The sequence below is a fragment of the Sebastes umbrosus genome, chromosome 3 (genome assembly GCF_015220745.1).
Source record: "Sebastes umbrosus isolate fSebUmb1 chromosome 3, fSebUmb1.pri, whole genome shotgun sequence".
Lineage (NCBI taxonomy): Eukaryota > Metazoa > Chordata > Actinopteri > Perciformes > Sebastidae > Sebastes > Sebastes umbrosus.
Window position 1 is genome coordinate 4,262,087 of NC_051271.1, and position 26,720 is coordinate 4,288,806.

The 26,720-nt window shown below is 42.0% G+C and overlaps 1 protein-coding gene across 1 annotated transcript; it reads left to right on the forward strand.

Annotated features, from left to right (window-relative positions):
• The first annotated feature begins 1,486 nt into the window (after window positions 1–1,486).
• On the forward strand, window positions 1,487–15,601 carry LOC119484698 (platelet-derived growth factor subunit A-like). The gene is made up of 6 exons (XM_037763727.1): window positions 1,487–2,289; window positions 4,239–4,335; window positions 8,639–8,746; window positions 10,039–10,232; window positions 13,766–13,892; window positions 15,403–15,601. The coding sequence occupies exons 1-6, from the start codon at window positions 2,227–2,229 to the stop codon at window positions 15,411–15,413; spliced, it is 600 nt and encodes a 199-aa protein (XP_037619655.1). The 5' UTR covers window positions 1,487–2,226; the 3' UTR covers window positions 15,414–15,601.
• Window positions 15,602–26,720: the final 11,119 nt, after the last annotated feature.

The following is a 26,720-nucleotide window of genomic DNA, read 5'->3' on the forward strand; positions in this document are numbered from 1 at the left end:
TCAGTATAACAAGTCCAACATGCTTCATCTGTCACTGAAAGCAGAGATGAAGTAAAAATGTACGTAAATGAAATTTAAAGCTCATAAAACATCACAGCAGCAGTCTAATCAAATGTTATTTATTTTTTTTTTTTTTCACTAATATGTTTATTGGGTTTTCTTATTTTCACAAACACAATAAAAAAACAAAACAACAACCAACACTGGTACAGCTCAGATCAAAAAAATGTATATAGGAGCTGATAGGAAATAGTCCATAGAGCAGGGAAGTCACAGGATATATGAGTTCATGTTCAAGAGACTCCTTGTGAGATAATGGAGGAGAGATCAGGTCCAATATAATTCAGATAGGGCTGCCTGATACTATGGAACTGATCTACTTTGGCATGTAGAATATTTGTGAGATATTCCAAAGTGACCATCTCAAATATGACTTTTCGCCAGCCTTGGACAGAGGGTTTCTCATCACTGATCCACTGTAGTAATATATGTTTTCTAGCAGCAAATGTAAGAATGTTATATAACCTTTTGTGTTGGCTGCAGTAATTATATTTGTACTTGGAATTCCTAAAATGGATTAATTTTCTAAATCCTTATCAAATATCTTTTCCATTTCACATAATATTTCAGACCGTTGCTTCTGTAATTTATGACACAACCAAAGGCAATGGGTTGAGGTACCTAGTTCAGTTTTACATTTGAGACACAGGAAAGTGAGGGGTCAAAAAAATGTCTGCGATTAGGGGATACATGTATAATCAAATGTCAGTTATGTTGTTTTCCAGTAAATTGCTCGATATAATTAGTCTGTAGTTGTAACACACTTGTGGTACACTGTAAAAAAAAGTGTAAAATAACAGAAATTTTCCGGCAGCAGGGGCGCCAGAAAATGTCTGTTAAACGGAAAAATACTGTCCGTTAATTAGCATAAATAAACTGTAAAAAAAACTGTAATTATCTTTATATAATTAGCCTTTATAACTGTAATATTACAAGAAATATCTTACTTTTAACATATATTTATTGTTAGAATAGAGTAATACACCGTAAATCTAAGAACATTTACATATAAATCACAAAATAAACGTAATTTTACGTTGCAAAAGCCCAAATTTACATTAACTCTCAGAAGTTTTGCAAAAAAATCTGTATTTTTACAAGAAATATTTTTAGAATTCCATGAAATCCTTTTCTTCTAACAAATTAATTGTTAAAATAGAGTCATAAACATCTAAAAAACAGAATAATTATCTTTAAAAATGATCAAGAAAAGCTTAAATACAGATAATTACGATTGTGATTACAAAAAAATACTGTAAATCTAAGACCATTTACATATAAAACACAAATGAAACATGTAATTTTAACATTTTTTTCTGACATTTTTGAAATACAGACAAAAAATGTAAAATGTCTTGAAAAAAAAAGAAAGAAAAAAAAGATTTTTTTTTACAGTGTATAATCAAATGTTAGTTATGTTGTTTTCCAGTAAATGGCTCCATATAATTGGTCTGAAGTTGTAACACACTTGTGGTACTGAGTTTGGTACTCTGAGTTTGAGCTCCTCCAATGTGCTGCAGAGCAAAGCGCGCTCACAGTTCAGTGCCACGCCACGGGGACGCGCACGGCTATAATATCCTGAGACTGAAAGCATCCTGACTTCATTCAGCCAGAGACTGACTACAGGAGACTACAGGACAGTTGGAGACTTCTCCTCCTCGTATGCAGGACAGAAGTGGTTCTTTCTAGAAGTTTCCATTTCAAGAATACACTCACATGTTTGCAGAGTGGCATGGTGCTGCAGGATGTGTGACTTTGAAGGGATTATACTGAGGACAACATGATGGATATTGTTGGATGTGTGCATGTTTCTTATTTTCTTTTGATGCTAAAACGAAGAACTGTTGGACATCTACTTGACCTCAGTTAGGACCTCCTGCAGCTCTGGCTTAAACCTGCTTTACAGTCACTCTGATATTATTCTGCTGCAGTGACTTTTGCACTGAATGCATCTGGTCTCTATTCTTTAACCGCATTTCATCCGGGAGTTTAAACATCACTTGAAGGTTTGGACGCGCCTCTCTCGTCGTTTCATTGAGCTCTTGCTGGTGGTGGCCAGTTCTCCCGAGGGATGTTTCTGGTCTCCCAGGACCAGGGAGCGACAGCCCGGCTCCTGCAGCTGACCTCCGCCTCGTCCTGGTGCCTCTGCAGCGGACCTGAGAGGAGATGAGAGCCGCGGTGTTCCTCCTCCTCGCCGGCTGCCTCTGCCTGTTGCGCACCGCTGCTGAGGTGAGCCAAGCGTGAAGTATCTCTGTGGTTGATGTTTATATACGCATATCTTATCCATCATTCGCTTTTAAAACATCATCTTTTTATCCATCATTCTTTTACTTCTATCTATCTACCTATTTGTATTTATTTTACTTTATTTTATTTTATTCTTGTTAATCTTGCCTTAAAGGTCCCATATTATAAAAAAGTGAGATTTTCATGTTTTTTTATTATAAAGCAGGCTTAAAGGGACTGTTTGTAAAAATCAGAAATGCTTGTTAACAGCGACACCTGTGGCCGTTAAGTTAACGAAAGTCAATGTCGGGCTCACGCTTGTGCTCGCTCTAAATGGACATGAATGAGCATCGCTCAAAACAGTGAGGCGCCACACGTCAGCTAAAACCACAATATCACTCTATATTTCAGCTGCTTAGCAGTAATGTTAGCTGACTAGACGAAGGTCTCTCCATGAATCACTGCTGATACTAGTGTTGGCTTTTCCTGCTGGCTGAAGCAGGAAGAGAAACGTTATTGTCACCCGACTGCGCCCGCAGGGAGACACCGGCAGCCGGTCGGAGACGACAACGTTTCTCGCTGCGGAGCCCCGTCACGTCACAAGACACGGAAAACCTCTGTTGGTCTGAAGGAGCTGCAGCATTTATTTCTGCACAAATGTCCACTGTACATTTACTAGATATTCTCAGAGCTACTAACTCTCCTGCTGTGTGAGTGAAGGCAAGCAGGCAGCGGAGCAGTGACTCCGGGATCCCGACCCGGTACATTTATACGCTTAAAAAGTTGCAAACAGTCCCTTTAAGTCCTATATAAATACTGTGAAAGTATCGAAATGCTCAATCCACAGGGAAATACACACAGACCGTATTCAGAAACTCTACATTTGAAACAAGCTGTCAGGATTTCTGTCCATTTGTGATGTCACAAATATACAATATTTAGACCCTTTACACAGTTTCAACGTAAACATTCTAAATGTGTCCCAGTTTATTCCTGGTTGCAGTGTATGTGAATGTCATCAGCTGACAGGAAGTAAACATGTACCCAAGCTGTTGCCTAGCAACGCAATTCTGTTGCAATTTCGTCACAATTCCGTCGAAACGGAGCGTTTCAGACAGAGGGTAAATAAAGGCATATTCAAACAGACAGTGTGAGGAAAATAAAGTTTTTTTTCAATATTACAGCATGTAAACATGTTCTATTAGAAACATAAAATACAAGTATGATTCTGAAAATGAGCACGATATGGGACCTTTAATTTGCACCCTGACTGACAGCCAGCTACCCCCCACCACCACTCTCAAGCGCACACACACAGCCACATGATATTGATCTTGCCCAGTTATGTTGACTTTTTTAGTTTTTTTTCTTTTTTTAGTTTTTCCTTCTTTCTTTCTTTCTTTCTTTCTTTCTTTCTTTCTTTCTTTCTTTCTTTCTTTCTTTCTTTATTTATTTATTAATTTTTAATTTTTTAAATTTTTTTCTTTCTTTAATTTATTTTTCTCTCCATTTTGTTTTATCCATATTTCTTTTTATTTTATTTTGTTATGAGGAAAAGGAAGAAGAAAAAAAAAAAAAAAAAACTCCTCAACTGGCCGGGCCATGTTGCCTCAACACCAACTGGGCTCCTCCTCCATCTCCTCTCTCCTCCCTCCAACGGTTTCTTAGGGATAGGAAATGAGCTATCAAACCAGGCTCACAAATTTACAATACGCAATCTGTTGTTGCATCTCGCACTGCGGCACATGCAGCAGATTAAATCACAATGCATAATTACACACAAACTTTCTTTTGGCGCAGATAGACACGAGTGCTGTTCCTTTATAATTAAATGCAACTAGTTGTCACTGAGTCTCTGCAGATTAGTGCTGCTTGCATGACTCTACATTGCCCTCTCGCTTTGTATCTCCATCCCCAATAAGCGGCTAACCGACTGACTTTTGTTCCCACAGGAGTCTCCTCTCCCCCGGGAGCTGCTGGAGCGGCTCTCCCGCAGCGAGATCCGCAGCATCAGCGACCTCCAGCGGCTGCTAGAGATAGACTCCGTAGGTAAAGCGCTTCATTATAATACAACTCTCTCTCTCTCTCTCTCTCTCTCTCACTGCCACAAGCTGGATTAATGAACTCTGTTTGTGATATGAGCATGATAACGCACAGCCTCCTGCTCAGCTGTTTTTCAGGGTAAAGGACTATTATGAGGATGGAATGTGAACTTTTTAATTAGGAATAGGGTTAGGGTCAATCCTATTTTAGCATTTCATAAACCCAAAAGAAAAAGAAATGTACCTGCAGCCTTGAAAGATGTGAGTGGGTTCCAACTCAACACAGTTAGTGCTGACAAACATCAGCCACCAGATGTGCTGGTCGGGGCCGCTACTCCTTGAAAGACTCTGGAATGAGGTATTAGTCTCATCTGGTTCAGTGCACAGTAAGAGGATGCTGTCCTCTCGCCTCATTACTGGGATGCCTCACCGGATGTTGCTAGGAGACCAGCAGCCCGTCTCGCTCTGCACTCCCTCCATGAACTCTGAGACAGAGTTAACTTTGTGCTCATCAGCCGCTGCCGACGGTCGACTAGGAGCGAGGTGTAGACGTGTGAAGAAAATGTTTGTTTAAAGGAGCTTTCCACCGATTTCACACATCAGAATCAGTTTACTGGTCGTGTTGAGTGCAGCTCAGTCTGTGAAAAGAACTGTGGTGAGTCACCGTGATGTTGGACACCTAAGCTCCAGTGGGTGTAGGTCTTCCTCAAACAAATAAAAGTCATTAAAACTATTGATTAACACAAGCTGTGGTGTCAAGTGATCAAAATCACATGACTTCTCAAATGTCCAATCGTAGATTAGGGCGGAGCAATCTTTAATCAGGAAGCACCCTGTGTGACGACCACCTAAAGGTCAGTGACAGAGTGTTTAGACAAACTACATTTTAAGGCCCTGACACACCACGCCAACGGTCGGCTGCCGGACAGATTAGGGCCGTCGGTGAGCGTCTGTCGGTCTGTGCCTATGTCGGAGGCTTATCGGCCAATTCAGCGCACACCTAGCGCCGGCTTAACTACGGCGACCATAGACCCACCTTTGGGAGGAAATCGAAGTCCCCGCACCAGGAAATAATCTAAACAAAAAACATTTTTCCCTTTAAAGACTTGACTTCTCTGTCTTCCTTTTTGTGGCATCTTTCCTAGCTGATGTAAAAAGGGGTTTTGTTCTTTTAACATTGCCTAAGTAAAGTAAATTAGCTCTAAATAACTCCAACATTCACCTTGAATACACACAATAGATGCCATTTCCCCTTACCCAGGTAATAAATCTGAATCAGTAAGCTGAGACAGGAGGAAATAACATTTATTGTATTTGACTTTAACTTCCTGCCACACAAACTTTCTCCTGTTCTGAACTTCTCTGTGTGAAAAACAGTTGATTCATTTTTTAGTGTGCGCAGCTCCGAGCGGTGCCACCATTAATCCTGGCATCATTGAGATGCAAATGGCGAGTGTGACGGCTCCCCGGCTCGGTGGGGGTCAAGTGGCTCTCTTCATTATGCTGTTGTCATGCTGCCCATTATTGGTGTGAGAGCAGGGCTCACTGGAAGGCTGCTGCGTTGCTATGTATAATTCATGCTCAAATTCCTGCATGTCAGGGCCAGAGAGAGAGAGAGAGTGAGAGAGAGAGAGAGAGAGATGTCGAAGGTGGACTTTGTTGTGCTTTAGAAGCACATTGTGTATATAGGCGGGCATGTGTGCGTGACCGCTTGCACACACACATGCAGGCGAGCGTGGCGGCTGCACAAACACACAAAGAACCAAATCCAAACCGTCCTGCTCAGACATCATCTACACTGATTTCTGGGAAACTTTCTCTCTTTTTTAACGCCACTCTCTGTGGATATCCAGTGGTTTGGCAGCGTTGGAATAGTTTGATGGCTCTGTGAACACTTTAGAAACGCTTGATTGACTTTTACAGCATCTCATGACACACACACACACACACAAAGGCAGAGCTCCGTATAAAAACTTGACTGTCGAGGTACAGACTAGAAACTTCACTCTACAGCTCATTGCATAAAATGTGTTTTCTATGATGCAATGAAATACGTTCACGCTTCTATAATAATATAATAAGTAACCCTGAAATAAACGGTTGGTTTCTGTCCCAGATGGGAAGAGACTTCCCACAATGTTAACCTCTTTATACAACCTGTTACAGTTCTTTACTATTGCTTAAGCACAATTTTGAAAACAAGTTCTCATTTTGTCAAAAGACTTCACACAATTGACACAACCACACACACACACACACACACACACACACACACACACACAGTGTGTAGCAGAACACCTCAAATCTTTTGCAAAATTAAACATTTGATTTAAAGGGACTGTTTGTAGCTTCTTACACATATAAATCATTGCGGGTCAGTGTCCCATGCACACTCGCGTGTGGCTACGCTGTTCAGACAAGACTCCAACACAAACTACACGGAAGCACCAAAACCGCAAAGTTCTATCTAGTGAAGCCCGTCTTGCAAAACAGTGTCAACTCTTCCTGCTTCAGGCCCTCGACCGCGGTCAGAAGACACAGGGGAGACCGTAGCTTTGGTCTCCAGGGCCGGAGTCGATGCTGTACTCTGCTCCTCTGCCTGTCTTCACTCACACACTGCGCTCGTTCTTACTCGCTCTCTCGCTCCACCTCTCATGTGCATGCGCGCACACTAAACACTGCAGAAGAGTTACGTTATCGTCTCCGACCAAAACTCCAGTGTCTCCCCCGTTCCCTCTGGCCGCGGTCGGGAGGCTGAGGCAGGAAAAGCCAACACTAGGATCAGCAGTGATTCATGGAGAGACCTTCGTCTGGTCAGCTAACATTACTGCCAAGCAGCTGAAATATAGAGTGATATTGTGCTTTTAGCTGACGTGTGTCGCCTCACTGTTTGGACCGATGCGCGTTCATGTCTATGTAGAGCGAGCACAAGCGCGGGCAACAGGACGCTGACTTTCGTTGACTTAACGGCCACAGGTGGCGCTGTTAACAGGCAATTTCGGATTCTTACATAGAGTCCCTTTAAAACCATAGAACAATTTATAAATAATCTGACGGTACTGTCACGGTATGGTACACACGTTACAGGATCTGATTCTGTTTGAACCCGTTACACACTGATGTGCTCAATACCCCTCCGAGTCAGGACCACAATAGCCAATGAGAGAGTCAAGCCAGAGCAGCTGACGGTGTTTTGCTAACTACGACTGACAGACACAACTAACTAAGTTAAAATCTCACCTCCAGTTCTCGCTGAAGAATAGACAACCTGTGTTAACGGCGTCTCCCCAACCATTTCTCATCCAGACTTGTTTATCCTTCTGCTTTTGTTTCTTTCTCACTGCAAAGCATCACTATAGCACCGTGCGTCACTCTCCGTTTTGTTTACATCTGCTTCCCCATGAGATCACGTGAGGCGATGCGTTGCTCCCTCTGGCACGATAATCTTAATAATATCCTGTAGTGTGTGATGCGGCGTTATTTTCAGATCTTGTAGTGTGTGCATGTTTGAGATTAGAGAGAAGAACATCTGTGAAGTTTCTCCTTATATACAATATGTGATTCAACCCAATTTCAAAATCAGTCAGGATTTGTATGTCGTACAAACGTTCTTATCAAACTTTCAAACAAAAAGTCATCAATAAAAGCTCAGTCATCCGTACCAGCACTCAGAAAGAAGGTCAGCTTGGTTTCACTTAGATTAGTGTCCTAAAGAACAAAACAGCATTTTCTCTTTACGACGACCCACCAGTGACCTCAGCGTGTCTTAATGTGAATTAGATTTAAATTATATCTGATCCACGCTGCTTCTCACTGGCCACATTTACATGCAGAGAACTCAGTAACCTGTTGACGGACATAAACTCAGTTAGAGTAACCGGGTTAAACTTGTGCTCTCATCAGGACAGACTTGATCAAGATGTTAGTCATAAACAACTCGCTGCAGCATGTAAACATCCTGCTCCTCTTCACTTTTATCAGTCATCAGGATGTCCTGATAACCAGATATTCCCTTCTTTTCCTTGACTTACACTTTGCTTCATATTTAGGTATCTTGACAACGAATGGGCAGATCTTTGTGAAATGTTTTTTGTGACCCCCTTGAACTTTTTCTTGGATAAAAATGTCATTTTGTACACGAGCAATCCAGTCTAATGAGAAAATAGCCAGTCGAACCTCTTCCATGTGTTTTATCCTTTAAAGCGGTGCCTGTGTGTGTTTCACAGGGCTCTGGGATTATTATGAATGGTGTTGTTTAACAGTGAGAGTGTGTGACGTTTGAATATGCGTGTTGTTTTGTCTTCATTCAGAGAACGAGGTGATAGAGGAGACCAAACACAGCTACCACAAGGACTTCTCTCACAGTTTCCCCGACCTGAAGAGAGACCACACACACACCAGACGCAGGAGGAGCACCGGTGAGACACACACACACACACATACACACCATCAAGGTCTCAGACACTGAAACACAGCGGCTAAATGTACACTTCGGCTGCGGTCGAAAAGTCTTTTTCTCTCAGGAAGGTTCCTAACGGAGTGAAATAAACCGTAAGTATCTCAGTAGCAGCCATGATAAGAGCTGGTTGAATTGTCTAAATGCTAAGGAAAGGTTCTTCAATGCTTCCTTTATTATCTCCTTTAGCATAGCATAGGATACACTGGAGCATCCTTTACCAAAGAAAAGGAGATAATGCCGTCCCACAATTCCTTGCAGTGAACAATGATAAATGGACAACCATTTAGTTTCACGTTATTTTTAATTATTTATTTATTTTGAACATGTAAAACAAAACAAGATTAACAAATACAATGAACAGTAAACATATAGTAAACTGTCAATAAACAAATAATCAACATAATTTAATATTACATTGGAAAAGGAGTAGGAAAAAGTACAGCCGACACATGGTCCTACCCCTTCTCTATAACTCGAACAATTAACTCAATATTTATCATATATTAATTTTTTTATTTCAATTTGAACCTTCCAAATAAATAAATAAATGACTCAATAAATAAATGAATAAATATGCTATTAAATGTAGCAAAAATAATATAAAAAATAAATGTAGCCATTAATTAATTGATAAAATGTGACATAAATTGATATTTCTGTTTTAATTTGCTTTTTTATTTATTTATCTTTGTATTAATTCCCTTATTTATTTAATCGTCTGTTTAATTTTCCCTTTTATTTATTTATGTATTTATTTTTATTCATTTTTTAAAATGTATTTATCTATTTTTACATTTATTTTTTATTTATTAATTTATTATTTTGCACTTATTTATTTATTTATTTTTTAATTATTTACATATTTATGCACAATTTTTTCTTTGCATTTCACCCCTTATTTATTTCCCCAAACTTCCTTTTTATTAATCATTTTTAAATTTATTTATCTAATTTTGCACTTATTTTTTATTTGTTCATTTATCTTCGCACTTATTTTTTATTTATGTTACATTCATTTTTAAATGTATGTATTTATTTATGTATTTCTGCCTCATTATGCAAAAGAGGAGGCTGTTACTCAACATGTGTCATCATTTTATCAATTAATTAATGGCTACGTTTATTTTTAATATTATTTTTGCAACATTTAATGATTATTTATAGAGTCATTTATATTGAAATTTTTTTTGAAACAGTGATTCTCTACTCTGCTGAGTTTCTGTAACCATTGACCTCTGTGTTCCCCTGCAGTGGTGGAGGAGGCCTTGCCGGCGGTGTGCAAGGTGCGGACAACGATCTATGAGATCCCCAGGAGCCAGGTGGATCCCACCTCGGCCAACTTCATCATCTGGCCGCCCTGCGTCGAGGTGAAACGCTGCACTGGCTGCTGCAACACCAGCAACATGAGATGCCAGGCGGCCCGCAAGCACCACCGCACGGTCAAGGTACAAAACAATAACCTGTTTCTACTGTTTATTATGTCTGACATAATCTGTCCAGTTTGAATGAAGTGTTTTACGATGCTCCGCTACGTACAGCTGATCTCTACATAAACAAAAATACTCGTGGATGATGGAGCAAGCTGAACCGAGAGGGGGGCGGAGGTCTGCGCCCTCCAAGTGCCATTCTAGTTTTATATTTGCAACCAGGTGTAAAACAGCGCCCCCGCCAGCACATCAGTAACAGTTCAGGTGGAGAGTGGTACTGCAGCACGGTAGACGGCGAGATGCTTCCTAAACAAAAACCCACAAAACGATAATAAATTCGGATGAAGTTCTGTGAGAAGTTGATGAGAGAAAATCTGCCAAAATCAGGAAGACACCACAGTAACTGTAGAAAGAGCTGTGTTGTGTTGAAGTGGTGTGAACAGAGAGAAGAGTCACTCTCACCGGACTGCTTTTTCCTCTTCGTCAATTCCACGTTACAGAGACACACGGTCAAATAATACTTTAACACATGCTCTTTGGTGGATTATGTGTTTGCCGAATTACAGGAGATGCTTGGACAGATTCAGAAAAGATGGTGAATCTAATTTTATTGGTCGGTAAAAAGAGTCGCGCTGTTATTTCCTTGTTTTTTTGAAGGGAGTTCTGCTGATAGAGACACCAGCTCAGAGCAGGGCTGTGCAGCCGGCGAGTGTTTCTTGACCTGCTTTTTGAGAAATACAGACTGAAAGGTGGAGAATGAAGATGGTATTAGTTGCCAGAGGTCGAGAGGGAAAGAGTGGAGGAAGAGAAGGAGAGTTTGATTCTCCATGCTTTGGCCTGCTGATACCCAGTCTGAGATGAAAGGACTTGTCCTCTGTCTGCTTACAGAGGAAATCAAAAATAAAGTCTCTCACATGTGCTGAGATCCGGCATTCAGAGGGTCAAGATGCACTCACACACAGCCAGAGGGGAAATGGCAGGGCCGAGGTTCAGGTGCTGTGTCCATGTGTGAGACAAAGACAAAGAGAGTTAGTATTAGCATTAGCATCTTAACCTCACCACTGTCATATCAGGCTGTGACCTCAGAGTGTCACGAGACCATTTCTTGGATACCAGTACTGGAAATGTGTCTGACACTGCCCAAAATTCTGTATCAGGTATCGGCGAATACGCCAGTCTATGCACCGATTCAATACCATCATTTATTAACCCAGAAAAAAATCAACTTGTTAAACCAGGAATCAATTCTTCACTGTGCTGTCAACCTGGATGTATCATGGCTGACACTGGCAACTATTGTTTTAGAGCAGCGAAGAAGAACTGACTGCAGGTTGTTTGTCACGTGACGACAGCAAACAACAACACGGATATTTTCACAGCGACATGGCCATCTGGAATGAAGCTAAGTGGTGGGTGAGGGTGGTGTGAAAATGGTTGGCAAACGCCGCTTTGTTTCATGTACGTGTCATAACGACGGCTTGTAAATCCGCCGTCCTCGGTGTTCCTGTTCCCCTTTTTGAATGATGAATACAGACTACCGCCACCTGCTGGTGTGGAGAGTTATTTCCTCTCATGCAGGCGCAGAACGGTACGTGCTAACTGGCTGTCGGCTCTAGTCTTTGCAGTGTGTTCGAATGCAACTTTTAGCGAAGACAAAGGGGACGTGAGGCGACGCAATAGTCGGCCTTCATCGCCGCTAGTTCTGTGATGTTGGTTTGGTGCGTCTGGGTCTTAAGGCAATAGCGAATAGGCGCCTTTTTTGGGCCAAAGAGCTTCGTGGTGATTTGTCAGTCAAGTCATCGTTGGATAATATAACACCGGAAGGGATTGGCTGCGAAAAAAGCATTTGCTTTACAATCACGGTAAAGCACCGAAATTTGTTTTTCGATAGTTCCGAAGTTGTCCGATACCAGGTAGGCCCGATATAATACCTCACCCAGCCCTGATGACCATCCACCCGACCTCTTCCCAGTCACTTCTGTGCAGCAGTGCAGGTCACACTTAATGGACTGCACAAGTGTTGCCTCTGAATGTAATCCAGGCAACACACGTTTCCTCCAAAACTACTTTGCAAAGCAAATTATCAGCATATAAAACATGTTTTGTGTTTGTCAGGGCTCACTCTTTCAGCAGCCTGCCTCCTCACCTCAACTGAACCTCCTGAGCTGCTGTTGTGAAGTCCGCGCTCGGCGGTCTCTGAGTCTGTTCAGACTTGAAACAGAGGTGCTTGTGCAATCAGACCTGGAGCTTCACTGACTTGACTGTGCGTCTTTGTTTTTTTACAGTATGCGCGGTACCGTTGGTACATATGCTCGCGGGTTTCTGTTTATATATCTGTGTGTTTCAGTAACCAGGCTCAGACATCCAGCGTCAGCAGCCAGTGTGATGTGTGTTGACACAAAACAAAAAAAATGCTTCACTTGGTGTCAGTGAAATCAGTTTCTCCTGGCAGCGTTCATGCTCTCTTCATTCATCCACACAAGAGCAGACACACCTGTGTGTTTACACAGCCACAGCAGAGACGCGGCTGTCATCGGTGAATAAGGAAGGCACTTTGTCTGCAGTACTTGTACTACATATTTACAGTGAGTCCTGTTTGAGATGGTGCATTAGGTGCTCCCTTAAACTCAGCAGACAAACACACTGTTCAATCCATTCTTAACACTTAACAGGCTGCTGAAGCTGGTTACGGTAGCTAAATTTAAAGCCCCCCTCCAGTGGATTTTGGCATTTCTATGATATTTCATATTTATTTGAGTCATTTCCTGACTAAGTTAATCAGCCACACTGTTTGCCAACGGGAATATGATGTATGACTATAGTAGAAGCTGCAGGTCAAAGGTCATCCTCCAAGCTGCAGGTGCACTCATGCTCGTTTGAGTCTGAGCAGCGACAAACCGATAAATCTGTTTATCTGTCTGTCAGTTTGTCTTCTAATTAGTTCACTACTGTAGTTAGATATGGTTAGCAAGCACAACTTGTTGCATCAGCTAACTGAAGGTTTTTATTTCATTTTTAGTTTCCTCTACCTTAAACTGACTGTTTCTCTCATTCGCTCTCTTCTTTACCGTCTCCTTCTGCTGGAGATAAATAAACGGAAAGCAGCCGATACCGGAGGTTTGCGGGCCTCTAACAGGGCCGGACGGCGAGGAACACACAACTTTCAGCCCGAAAGAAAACAAGAGAAAAGTCCCGATAATGAAATAAACTAATCACAGTGCAGCCTGGTGTGGTGTCGGTGCTGGGAGCTGAGGCGAGAGCGGCAGGTGCTGGTTGACGGTGCATCTCCAAAACGTACCGAAACGGTATTTCAAACAGCAGACCTCGGCAACATGTCAGGAGGAGACGCCAGTCCGGTAGTTGCTTTCAGTCCAAAATGGCGGAAGCGTAGCTGTGCTGCTGGGCGCTGATGTTGTGATGGAACAAACAATTGACTTTCACTTCTTATCAATATACGTTCTTTGGTATAGTTTAGAAAATGCCTTCTTTTGTGTGTCCTCCATGTGACTCTCTCTCTCTCTCTCTCTCTGTCTCTCTCTCTCCCTCTCCAGGTTGCGAAGGTGGAGTACGTACGGCGGCGGCCCAAGCTGAGGGAGGTGCAGGTGAGGCTGGAGGATCACCTGGAGTGCATGTGCACCAACAAACGCCACATCAGCCCAAACTCAGACACAGACAATGGTGAGCATACAGCTGTGTGTGCGTGATTGTGTGTGCTGCTCCTGTCTGAATGTGTCTACTGACACCAAAAGGAGCTGATAAGAGATCTGAGGTATTTACTGGGTTCTTCCTTGAATTAGTCCTCCCTCAGGGTAACACCCCCTCACACACACACACACACACATACACACGCGCACACACACACACACACACGCACACACACTCCTAATTATCCAAATCCCTCTCCTGAATCTGAGCCAACTACAGACAGCGGAGTTGATAAAAATGCTCTTTCCCAGTTCCGACATGTATTAAAACCGGGCTGAATGTTGCAGCTTTGCATCTGTGACATTAAAGGGATAGTTAAGGTGTTTCTCAGTGTGGTTGGATGAGGTTCTTCTCCATAGTCAGTGTGTATTACCTACAGTAGATGGAGTTTGGAGAAGCAGACAGGAGTACCAGCACGGGAGCAAAGCAATGTACTGCTGTGGACGGGGCCAGCAGCTAAACGCATTTTAGACACCTAAACAAATCTATATCAGTTTAAGTGTACGCTATATTTAGAATATTTTCACGTCTTTACCTTGCCGTAAGACAGATATACAGTCCATGTTTCCGACAGGGAATTGAAGACGTTATCGATGCTCTCACCGTAGATACCAGACTCCATTGACAAAAACAGTAATTTTATGTTGCATAACACTGGAGTGGACTGCCTCAATCAGTTAAGCTAAGTTCACACTACACGACTTTCAAAGTGGTCAGATTTCAGTGCTGTTCACACTACACAACTTGCTGTCTTGTAATCGGGAGTCTTTAAGTCGTTGTGGTTTTCACACTACATGACTAACCGGCGACAGGAGGTCACACACTACAAGATCTTTTACCAGTAGGAATCCCAGATGAGGTCAACAAACTACGTTTTGTCACGAAAACACGCGAGAATTACTAATCTATCCCGTGGGCAGATGTTAGAGCTTGTGGATTTTTTGTTTATCAGTTCATCTTGTTGCCTTTTCTCCGTCCATTAGTGTTCTTTTTTTTACATTTTTGTACAGTTATTGTTACACACTCTCCCTACACTCGTATTTTGTTTGTAATTCATTTGCCAAAAAAGAGACAAAACGCACGATAAACAAAGCTGAAGATGAATTTGACTGATAGAATTACTTTTTAAATTTTCTATAGATATCACCAGAATATCGTTATCATGAATTCTTTTGGCCACGATAATCTGATATTGTGACTGCCCTAGCACTCAACAATGGTCATTATTTAATATTCTTATAATCTTTTTTCAGTGTAACATCTGTCCAGGGACCGAAGATGAAAAATATAATGTGGGCTAACTGGTGTCAAATAAATTAATAAATAAATAGATAAGGCTTCAACAACATGATAAGACAGGAAATATCTGTTTTTTATCAACCTCAAAGAAAAAAAAATCGTAATTAAGAAATAAACAAGTTTGACTGGGTGTGAAAAGTAAATATGTTGAAGGATGAGTTGGTCTTTCATCTTCTCCCAACAGGCATCAGGTGAAGAGAGATGAAGGACAGGAAGAGGAGGACGACCTGAACCAGAGGACGAGCACCTTCATCGCCACCTGCCATCAGTGACTGTGACAGGTTTGATGGAGTATATATTTAGACCAGTGACCTTTGGGAGGTTTAATGGAGGATAACTGACTCATACAGGACTTTGAAACGTTTGAACAAACTGCCAGAACAGGCTGACGGTTTCCTCGCTGTGGTTCCTCGATGGAGGACAGATGCCGACAGAAGTGAGGTTGATTCTGGGATATCAAAGGACTTATTCTCTGCGTCTTGTTCCTTCTCCGGAGTATAAACCGCTCAGCGACTCGGATTATAAACTGGGTGGAATCCTTTCAAGAAACAGTGACTGGGATTAGGTTTTTGTACTCTTCCTCCACAAAACACACACATGCACGTATATCCTCTTATTTTTTATAACCTCTCATTTTCTATTGCTGTCTGTTTGTATTTCTGGTATGTTACCTGCTTAAAGAATGGAGGGAAACACATCCTCCTGACATGTTACTGATACTAATAAACTATTTATAAGAAAACAAAGTGAGCGTGGCGATCATAAAAACAGCTTTTGAAGCACAAATTACTCTATCTAAACCTGAAAGAGGAACTGAGCAGGTTTGTGAGTGTGAGAGAGAGATTATCTGGAGGATCATAATACTGAAGCTAAAACCCTTTGAATGTAGAGTAACGCACACGCATACAATAGAGGGAATAGAGATAGACGTGTATGCCGTTAACCCGGTGGAATATATATATATATATATATATATATATATATATATATATATATATGTAAACAGCTAAAAGGTGATTTTTTTCAGTGTTGCTGCAGAGCTTCTGTTGTTATTTCAAACTGAGGAAATGACAATTGACTCAGTAAAGAGGAAGGTAAATGTTTTGAGGGATGACCTCACAAACGCTGGACGGCGTGGAGGAGACGGTGACCTCATATCAAAACACAGCACATCCGTCAGCTGCTCAGGAACTCTCTCTGTTTCACCCTCAATTTTCACAAAAATTCTATTTAGCTCCCTCATCATGGAAAAAATCATACGTGATGATGCACAATGGACTGGTAGTAATACTGCTAAAAGGACCAGTGTCCAGAGACTGACAAGCTAGCTAGCTAATGCCTGCTCTCCTCCCAGCGGCGAGGAGTGAGGCAGAGGGACTGTGACCCGGCGCTGTCCGCTGTGCGGCACATTTTCTGTAGTATTGTGGAATTTGCAAGGTAGCTAGCTAACTAGCCGGCCTCTAAACGAGTAAACTTTAACAACTTAATGCTTCATCCACGCTCTCTTGTCACGCTGTAGGAAAGCACAGTGCTATCGCCACTTTGTTCGGATCATTTTCTGTGTTGCATGACAGCATGGCGGCAGCGCTGTAAAGATAAATTGAGGGCGTATAAATCTTTGGATGCCTTAGTTAACTATCCTTCAGTAAAGTCAGTCAAAAAGAGAGTCGTACGATATCGCCGAAGCGTTTCAGAGATGGAGAGAAAGGGTTGCTGATAGTTTAGACTTCTGCCACCTGCAGCTAACGGCTCACGGCTTCGGTTAGCAGAAGACTAAATATTAGCGACATTTACTCTACATCTCTGAAACGTTTCGTTGATATTGTAGCTCGCTCAAAATGTCCTTGTGATTTCTGGATTCTGGCACCCAACAGCACAGCAAGATGACATTTTAGATGTGTAACTTTAGCCCACTGCTAGTGTTAGCCTCCAGTCTTTCCTTTGTTTTGCCTCCAGCTATCACCGTGACGTCATCATGACGTCGACACAAAAAGGCTCTTTCGGCCTTGAAGGTTGGATGTGATTAATTATTCACTGACTGATCGTCTTGCGTTGGGCTCTTGGTGATTTCCTAGTTATCAGTCCTCACCTGATGCTGAGTATTGTAGTGACTGAGCTTCTATGCTTGTGTTCTTTGAAAGAGGTTATTAGTGGGTTTTCTGATGCTCCAGACAGAGACGTATCTACAGTACATGCTGAAACAGATGCCAACTCATTGGAGCATGGAGATTCATCCTGAATCTTGTGAACATATCTGTGATAAAATAATCTAAAGTCAAGCTGTAACATGTTTAGACCAGAACCATCGCTGCTTTGTTTCATTCTGCAACAGTAAAATAATTCTTATGTAACAGCTTCTCTGGTTAAAGAGAAAATTGTAGGGTTTGTTTTTGTGGCGGTGAAGCCGTGGAGCCGAACCTTGTACCCATGAGGCCATTCCAACCCCTGCTGGCATCCCACAGTCCTGCTGCTATGCTGCGGTTCCACGCCGCTCGCAGCCGTCTCAAACAGCTCTTTATGTCTCAGACGTGAAACACTTATTGAGACATGCTTCAACAGCTGACTGCATTTACAACAAGCAGAGGACAAAACAAATGTTTGTTGGTTGTGGTGGTGAAAAAGCAGACAAGGCAGACAGCCGGGTGACTTCATGCAAGCTTGAGGCCGCTTGGCGTAACTCGCTGGCGTTCTGCTCTTGGAGGAGCGGGTGTAAACCATGCTGGCCAACGCTGTAACCAAAGCGGGCAGTTGGTGTAAATACATAAAATTTATAATTGAGTGGTTCTAGTTGAGCTGCACAAAGACGACACTGTGCATGAAGACCTAATAAAAAAAAAGCTTTGGTTTTTGGTTCCAATCTGTGAAAACTGCAGCAGCGAGACGCACGCTGCAGATTCATCTGCGTGTTCTCAGGATGCAGCTAAATATCCAACATGTGATATAATATATAATAGTTTATAGAACGTATAAAAGAGAAATTAAGGAGGATGGAAAGCAATGAAAAGTTGTGTTAGAGGGAACAAGAGACAGATGGGGATAAGACTGTGTAACCAGGTCTGAAAGGTGAGAGAGGAAATGAAAACAGACGTGTGTGTGGGTGTGTCGTGTGTGTCTGGATTTGTGTGTGAAACACAGAGAGAGAAGCTCCCTCTCTGTAAAGCTCAGATAAGCAGATTAACAACATGCTAGCTAAAATGCTGAACGCTCCGCATGGTCAAGTACAACCTGATATAAGCTGATGGAAGTCAGCTACAGATCTCGGATCAGATTACTAAACCTCCGTCTCCCTACACCCAGACACTGAGAAGGTGAAAGCAGATCTGACTCTGGGTCAGCAGAGGTTCAATTCATTATTTCAGTCATGTTTCATTCAAAAATTCTCATGTTTCAACTTCTCAAATGGCAGAATTAGCCTCATCTCTTTTCCTTATATCACAGTTAACTTTTGGGCTGGTGGTCAGATAAAACAAGACATTTGAAGACGTCACCTCGGGCTTTGCAAAGTGGTGATTTGCATTTTTTTCAAAACATTTTGGGCACAATTCGAGCTGATGGTTGCAGGAACATGCAGATCGATTGTCTTACATGGACATAATGTGGTGGAATGAATATAGGAATTTCTCAACGAACCGTTGCATTTGACATGTTTTTTCACTCTTTTTCCCCTTTAATTTGTCACCTGTGCTCATGTGACCGTGGTGTAGTTAATTCATAGCCTAACGTTAGCTTTGTACTTCTGGCGATTGCACTCACACTTCAAAAACCATAAAGGTGGCGTTCATCTGTGGAGATTATCTTGCTGAACTAAACGTGTAAGTATCATAAACATTTGTTTGCCACAGAGCTTATTTTCTGCAACAATCCAAAACCCAATGGAACAATCCCATTGGCTTTTTGTCGAGGGAACCAGAGCGATGCTAACTTCAGCGTCATCGCTGGAGCACTCTATTCTCATCATCCTCAGCTGTACTTTGTGTTTTGTGCTAATTGGCACATGTTAACATGCTAACACACTAAACTAACGTGGTGAACATGGTAAACATACCTGCTGCATGTTAGCGGTGTCATTGTGAGCATGCTCAAAGAAATTTAGCTCAAGGTCTAAGTAAAGCCTCAGAGCTGCTGGCATGGCTGTAGACTCTTTTGGAGGTTACATAACACCAGTAACAGCTCCCAGTCTACATTATATAGCGTGTCTATTGGAAGCTAATGGACACATTATGTTATGTCTGTTATGTGTGGATTTGATCCACTGCTTTGCTGGATGACGTGTGCGAGCCCCGCGTGGTGTCCCATATTCCCCTGTGGAGTTATTTTCCCATGACCACTCATAGTTCTGTTTTAGGGAGGCCACTCACATGCAGGGCTGACCAGGAGGAGGTGTTGGGAGCAGGAGATCTGTAGCTGTGGTCTGGGAGGAATCTTCATCACATTGGCAGTGGAAAAAAAGACTGGGCCAGCATCCAGTGTCTGAATTTAAGGTCAGTGTATAACGTCATTATCAACTCAACGTCTGTCTTCAGTGATGTCAAACTCAGTCTTGATTAAAACTAAACAGTCTTGTTTTATCTCCTCTCCTCCCTGATCTCCTCCTCTCCTCTCTATGTGTCCACAGAGCTGCTTCATGAAACTCTCATCTTACCAGATAAACATGTCCTCCTCCCTCCCACCGTCTGACTGGTTCCCACCACTGGACACAGCAGGGACGGAGAGCAGCGGCGAGGTTTGGCATCACTGGACGAAGATTTACTGCTGTGCTGTTGAGGCTGATGTTCTGGTGCTGGATCCTGTGTAGAGGTTAGATTTAATTCCTATGATGTGAATGATTCCTGTCCAAAATGAAAACAACTTTACATTCAGAGAGAGAGCGAGAGGAGCCGAGGTAAGAGGTAGAAAAGGATGTTTCTGACCTCCCATGGTATTACCTGCTATCCTATGATGCCAATTTTCATATATCCAGCTGGTCCAACCCGATATCACGCCAAAGTGTGTAAAAGACCCACCTCTCCATCAGAGGATAAACAACGTAACAGAGGTACGGAAAACACGTCACAAACGTTCCCTCAAAAACACGTCACAAACGTAACATACAAAACAAAACCGTGGTCTGTTTAAAGTCCTGTGTTTGTTGGACCCTTCCACCTCCCTTCCCTCCCTCCATCAGCAGTCTCTATCTCTCGTTTTTATTCTAGCTCTGAGCGTAGCATATTCATGTTTACATTGTAGACAGTACAGACCACATGGCGTACACATGACACGCCTAAAGCAAGAACGGCATTGTCATTGCACGCTTTTGCCTTGAGCATTATCGTGTCATTCATTCGCCTTTCTGTGTGACCGGTCTGGTTAGAGGTGGAAGAAGTACTCAGATCTTTTAGTTAAAGGTCCTGACACATCAAGCCGATGGTCGGCTGTCGGACAGTTTGGGGCCGTCAGTGAGCGTCTGTCGGCCTAGTTTTTGCGGTGTGTCCCGCACCGTTGGCTCTAGTCGGCCCGTGTCTGAGAATTTCTGGCTGATTCAGCGTGTTGAATCGGCAGCGGAGCTCGTCGGTGAGAGAAATCACTCTGATTGGCTGTTCAGCTTAAATGAATCAGTGCACGAGAAGAGAAACGGATGTGAGGAAAGCAAGCCAACGAGAAAAGATCAATAATCTATTAGTTACTACTTTGTATTAATGATCTTAATCTAATCTTCTAAGTAACTAAAACATCAGTGCAGTGCAGCAAAAAGTACAATATATTTCCCTCTGAAATGTTATTTAGTTAAAGTGTAAAGAAACTGGAATTACTCACACAAAGTGAAAGTACCTCAAAATTGTACTTTAGTACTTCAGTAAATGTGTTTAGTGTTGTACATGTTTGTAATGAAGCCCAGCTGTCTCAGAGTCCGTTAACAGCGTGACACCCTGCAGGGTGTGACAGTACGTTCTCGTTGTAATGGAGCGTAACAAATTCATTTCTACTTGTTGGTTAAAGTCATTTCCTGTTTTCCTCCTGAAGGACCTTCATACACACAGAGGACAGATAATATGCTCAAGTTCCACATGTCAAGTTTAGAAGAGAGCAGAGAGAGGACGATAATGAGATGCTTGTTGGCAAACTCCTAAAAATGACTGGAAGGAAAAAGAGACAGAGATGTTTGTTTGCAATCTTTTGGATTTCATCTGAAATTTTGATCTTAACCATGTGTTTGAATTTCTACATGATGAACCTAATTTTAACATTCATTAGCCTACAGCTTAATAGGAATTTATGACGCTGACTTTGAAAACAAATTGATTGTATTTGAAGCCAGTTGATGCTCTCGTGTGATGCAGCGTCATGTAGCCAGATGGGTTTAGTAAAAGTGTATCAGATTATGCAGACAAAGGCGGTCAGTTTGGAGCTCAACAATGACATCACATGATGAGTTCCCTAGCAACAAATGTCAGGTTTAACAACCGCTGCAGTAAGAAGTTATTTTTAGTTTTTTTTTTTTTTTTAATTTCTTTTTATTTCTATATTTTTTTCTACTTTTAGTGGCATATTTATTTATTTATTTATTTATCGAGTCATTTATTTATTTATTCATTTATTTTTGGCAGGTTCTATTTTCCCTATTCAAGAAATACACAAAGCCAAATCATGCATTAGTTTTTAGCTGGAATGACATGATGACCTTGTGTTTGTTCCTACGTGAAGCATTAACCCTGCAGGTCTCAAACAGCCTTCAGGGCAAACAGCTGCCTGATCGCTATCAAATGTTCCTTAAAACACCCTCTCAACCACACACCTCCTGCTCTGCTATTCACTGTTTGACTTCAGCACAGCTTTTTAAAGTCATAAGCCTCTTCTACACAAACACAAAAAAAAAAAAGCCGCCCTGCTGTCAAGCACTCCAAATCACTCTACAGAATAAACCCCCTCCTCCTCCTCCTCCTCCTCCTCCTCCTCCTCCTCATCGTCGTCTCCATCTCCTGCAGCTCCACCATTGTCTTTGGTCGGGCCGAGCCAAAGGCCTGCTGCTGCTGCTGCTGAGTGTTTGTAGAGACACAAAGAGAAAAGCAGCAGTGTGGCTGAGCAGGGAATAAAAACAGAGGGGGAATGAGCGTGGGAGGGGTTAAGTGCTTTTTGATGGACTCACTGGAGGAGGGAGCTGGATTGTTAAAGGATAAAGGTGTGAGAGTGTACGCTCTCTACGCCGGAGTCAAACCCAGCTGAAATAATGTCACGCAGTCATATTAAGCCCCGTTTCCACCGCAGGAATTTTCTCCTGGAACTAGGAACCTTTTGAGGAACTCATTGCTTTTCCATTCTCAGGGACCAGGGTCTAAATAAGGGCATTTTCAGGTACGATTGATTCGTACCGTGCCCGAGTACGATTGCTCCCCCCTCTCCGCTCAGCTTTCACATAAGTAAAGTTGTTCCGTACCCGAGTACACTTGCGTCATCCCTCACGTGTATTTGTTTATGTTGAGATCAGCTGTTCTAGTGGCGGAGCATCGTAAAACACGTCGTCATTAGTCTTTCCAACAATCACCATCTCTGGTTTGGTTGAAATAAACTCTTATTTCACAGTTTGATGAGAAAATATCGTCTCTCTCTCTCTGCTGAGCGGCTCTCGTTCTTCGAAGGCAGACCATTAAACTAGCAAAATAAAATAACAAACATCGCCCGACCCCATCGCCTACTATTCTCTATATTTTAAGGACCGTCTCGCCTGCCTTCCTGCTTTATCACCTAGGCTACCGCCGTACAGTTCAGAGGATGAGATCGGTGCATGCTGCGCGCATATACAGACATGGATAAACAGTTTTATATGTAAACAGATTTCGGAGACAGACGGCGTTGAAAACAGCCTGTCCTTTCAAAACTACTCGCTGACTGCTAACGTTACTCGCCTTAAATAGCAGTCCACTTCTGTGTTTCGGTACGGTTGGCTTTCACACCTGATGCGAACCGTACCCGAGTACACATGATCCGTGCCCAAGACCACCTTTTCAAGTGGACTCAGGTACAGATCAACTAACCGTGCCCGAGTACGGTACGGAGCGTTCACACTAATCAAACGAACTGGACTTTGGGGTGAAGTGTACTCGGATCTGGGTCCGGGTCCCTGATGTGAAAGCACCCTAAGTTCCGTGGACATTTTACCCCCCCAAAAAGGTCCCGGTCCTGACGAGGGGAGAACATTTCTCTTTGTTTCATATAGGGCTGTCAATCGATTAAAGTATTTAATCATGATTAATCGCATGATTGTCCATAGTTAATCACGATTATCAATTTGTATCTGTTCAAAATGTACCTTAAAGGGAGATTTGTCAAGTATTTAATACCCTTATTAACATGGGAGTGGGGAAATATGCTGCTTTATGCAAATGTGTGTATATATTTATTATTGGAAATCAATTAACAACAAAATAATGACATGTATTGTCCAGAAACCCTCACAGGTACTGCATTTAGCATAAAGCAATATGCTCAAATCATAACATGGCAAACTGCAGCCCAACAGGCAACAACAGCTGTCAGTGTGTCAGTGTGCTGACTTGACTTTGACTTGCCCCAAACTGCATGTGATTATCATAAAGTGGGCATGTCTGTAAAGGGGAGACTCGTGGATTCATTGGGTTTTTTAGTTTCATATGATACCAGGATCTTCACTCTACCTTTAAAACTGAGTCTGCTACAATCTAAAAATCACAAGCTGCGTGAAAGAAATTAGTGGTTAAAACGAATTTGCACTAACGTGTTATTATCGCGTTAACTTTGACAGCCCTACATGTAACATTAAACATCTTCCTCAGAGAGCTGTGACTCTCATCTAACCTATTTTACAGGAGCCGTGCGCTGAGATTAATCCCGATGAAGTCACATGTAGCTGTGAGCAAAGTCTGTGTATCGTCGTTATTTTTATGTTCTCTCTCTCTTTAATCCCTCAGCGGTTGAGTTCTCATTTACCACAAAGCCATTAAGAGTCATTGTGATACCAGAGGAGAGCATGAAAGATCATATTTATCTCCTCTGGAATATTTATATATTTTGTGGATGAATATTACTGTACATGTGAGACCTGCCGCTCTCTTGATCCCTTTCATATGCAGCACATCTATGCATGTACATTTCTAACTGCTGCACACTGTGGCGACTCTATTAAAGGGTCATAGTGAATTAAAAAAAATGCATTTGCTTTGGCATTATAGTCACCTAATTAGGCACCTTTTATTTATTGTTTTTGCACTTTTATATAATATAGAAAAAGGAAATGGATGTGTTTCGCTCTCAAAATAAATCAATAAAATAAAAATGACTTCCAGTGGGAATTAAACATTTACGCTTCATTAGAAGCGAAGTTTGACTTCGTTTCATGTTTGCTTGACTCCTGAGAATTACATTATGAGAAAACCTAATTTATTCCGAAGAAACAATTGGCTGTATATTGTTGAGTAAAAGCAATGGGAGGAATCTCGCTTTAAAAAACTAGAACCAGATTGATGAAATCCATTTGCTGCTGTAACAAGAGGATTAGCTGGAGTTTGCATGCAGGAATGAGGTCAGTTTATGAACTCTGCGAGGCTCAGGAGATGATAATCTGGGGAATTATGGAGAGTGGGAGACAAGTTGACAAGAAGTTTAAAGAATGGAAGATAGTGGTGCGCTCGGCTTGGTGGAAATGTTTAAACAGTAACTAAAAAGCAGAGTCACTTCCTCAGGCAGGAGCCATGTGAAGGTTATAATGAAATACCTTCAGTAGTTACGTAGCTCGCTTGTGACGCAACACGGGGAAAGACATTTTTGAATGACATCAATTTTGTACAGATGTTCACGGTTCCCAGAGGATGAATCCTGATGATGTTGGTGAACTTTTCCTCTCTCACCCAGATGAGGTCGACATTTAAGATGAGATAAAACTTTATTTATCCCGACGTTACATTTTTTTTATTGAAATCATCTCAATAACTATGCCATGAAATTTGGTTCAGACATTCAAGTCCTCCTCAGGATGCACTGTTATAACTTTGGTGATCCTTTCACTTTTTTTATGTGGCGTCATCATCAGGTGAAAAGTGTAATTTTATGCATGTCAGCATAACAGTAGTCTTGTAATGGTGTGTTCACACCAAGAGGAGAAGAAGCTTGTCTCCATAGATACCAACAACTTTTCTTTCCACCATCAACCATGGAAGAAATAACCACTGTTGCTGCGTTGTACATGTTGTGGAAGTCCCATATATGTCAGAAAACCAAACGCTGTCGTGTCTGGGTTCATAACATCACCCGGCGGCGAGCTGTATTCACATACAGTGCCATTGCACTGACTGTATCTAGCAAGCCACACATCGCTACTGTGGTATGAACCCAAAATAAACACATTGTGCTGTGATTTAATTGTAATAAACAGATCAAAATGATGCTGAAATAACTACATAATGATGCCAATTTGTAGGAAGTCTGAATTCATGCTTTGTCAGGTCCGTCTTCAAGACGACAAGCAAACAACTTTTAAAATGCTTGTTTTCTGAATGGAGTTTGGACAGATAAGGGCCAGGCTATGCAGCTGCTCTATTAACACTCAACATAAAGTCATCTAGGCATAAATACGGCAGCGACGTTGTTGTTTCTACCATAGACAGTCTGCGGTTTATACACATCCATTTCTACACAGAGTTTGGTCCGGTCTCTGTACAGATATGATGTACTATCGTAGCTCTGGGTGACGTCAGTGATGACAGGAGGAGAATCTCAACGCTGGTTGGTTTTCACGACACAGCGTCACGCAAATTTCTCGCTCAAGTTGAAATATTACAACTCCCGCAAATACGCAAATGACGCACATTTTGCATGTTTGCGTCGCATCATTCCCGTCTATTTGCATTGACTCTGTATGCAATCGCGCCGCGGGAAAAGTTATCTTGGCGTTTGGTGTGAACGTACCTTTAGTGTCCTCTCACTATTGTGTAACTGTTGCTCAGTGTGGTGACGCTCTGCTTGTTTTCACTGCTGAATTGAGCTGATTTCAGTTATGGAGCTCTCTGAGTAGATCCTAAAACTGAAGAGAGAAAGACGTCAATAGGCTGAGAGAGGATGGATATAAAGGCGGGGGGAGATGATAGTAAATCTGGTTTTATCATTGAATGAACATTAATAGACCAGGCACATGTTTCAGTGAATGAACCAGCAGAGTCAGTGACAGTTTGACCACTAACTGGCATCTTATTTAGTCCCTCTTAGATCAAGAACCGGATCCTCAAAGACAGCAACATGAATTCATCCACATTTAAAAAAAACACAATGAACACAGTAAAGAAGTTTTTAAAGCACCAGAAGAGGAATCTGGGTGAGACGTCCCGCAGCTACACACCACCAACATAAAAGAAAAAGATAGCCATCACATGACTGAAGCCAGTAAATGTGCTTCATTCAAGTCTGCATAAAGGAGGTCTGACTTCAGAGAGGAAGCCACGCAGTGATCTACAATGACTTCCCTCTTTATTACCCATAAACCATCCCTTTCTTTCTCTG

Excerpts from the sequence above, each read along its gene's own strand:
- LOC119484698 (XM_037763727.1), top strand. The coding sequence starts at position 2,227 with ATGAGAGCCGCGGTGTTCCTCCTCCTCGCCGGCTGCCTCTGCCTGTTG. Across the intron at positions 8,747-10,038 it reads CAGACGCAGGAGGAGCACCG|TGGTGGAGGAGGCCTTGCCG; the intron begins GTGAGACACACA and ends GTTCCCCTGCAG. Across the intron at positions 10,233-13,765 it reads AGCACCACCGCACGGTCAAG|GTTGCGAAGGTGGAGTACGT; the intron begins GTACAAAACAAT and ends CTCCCTCTCCAG.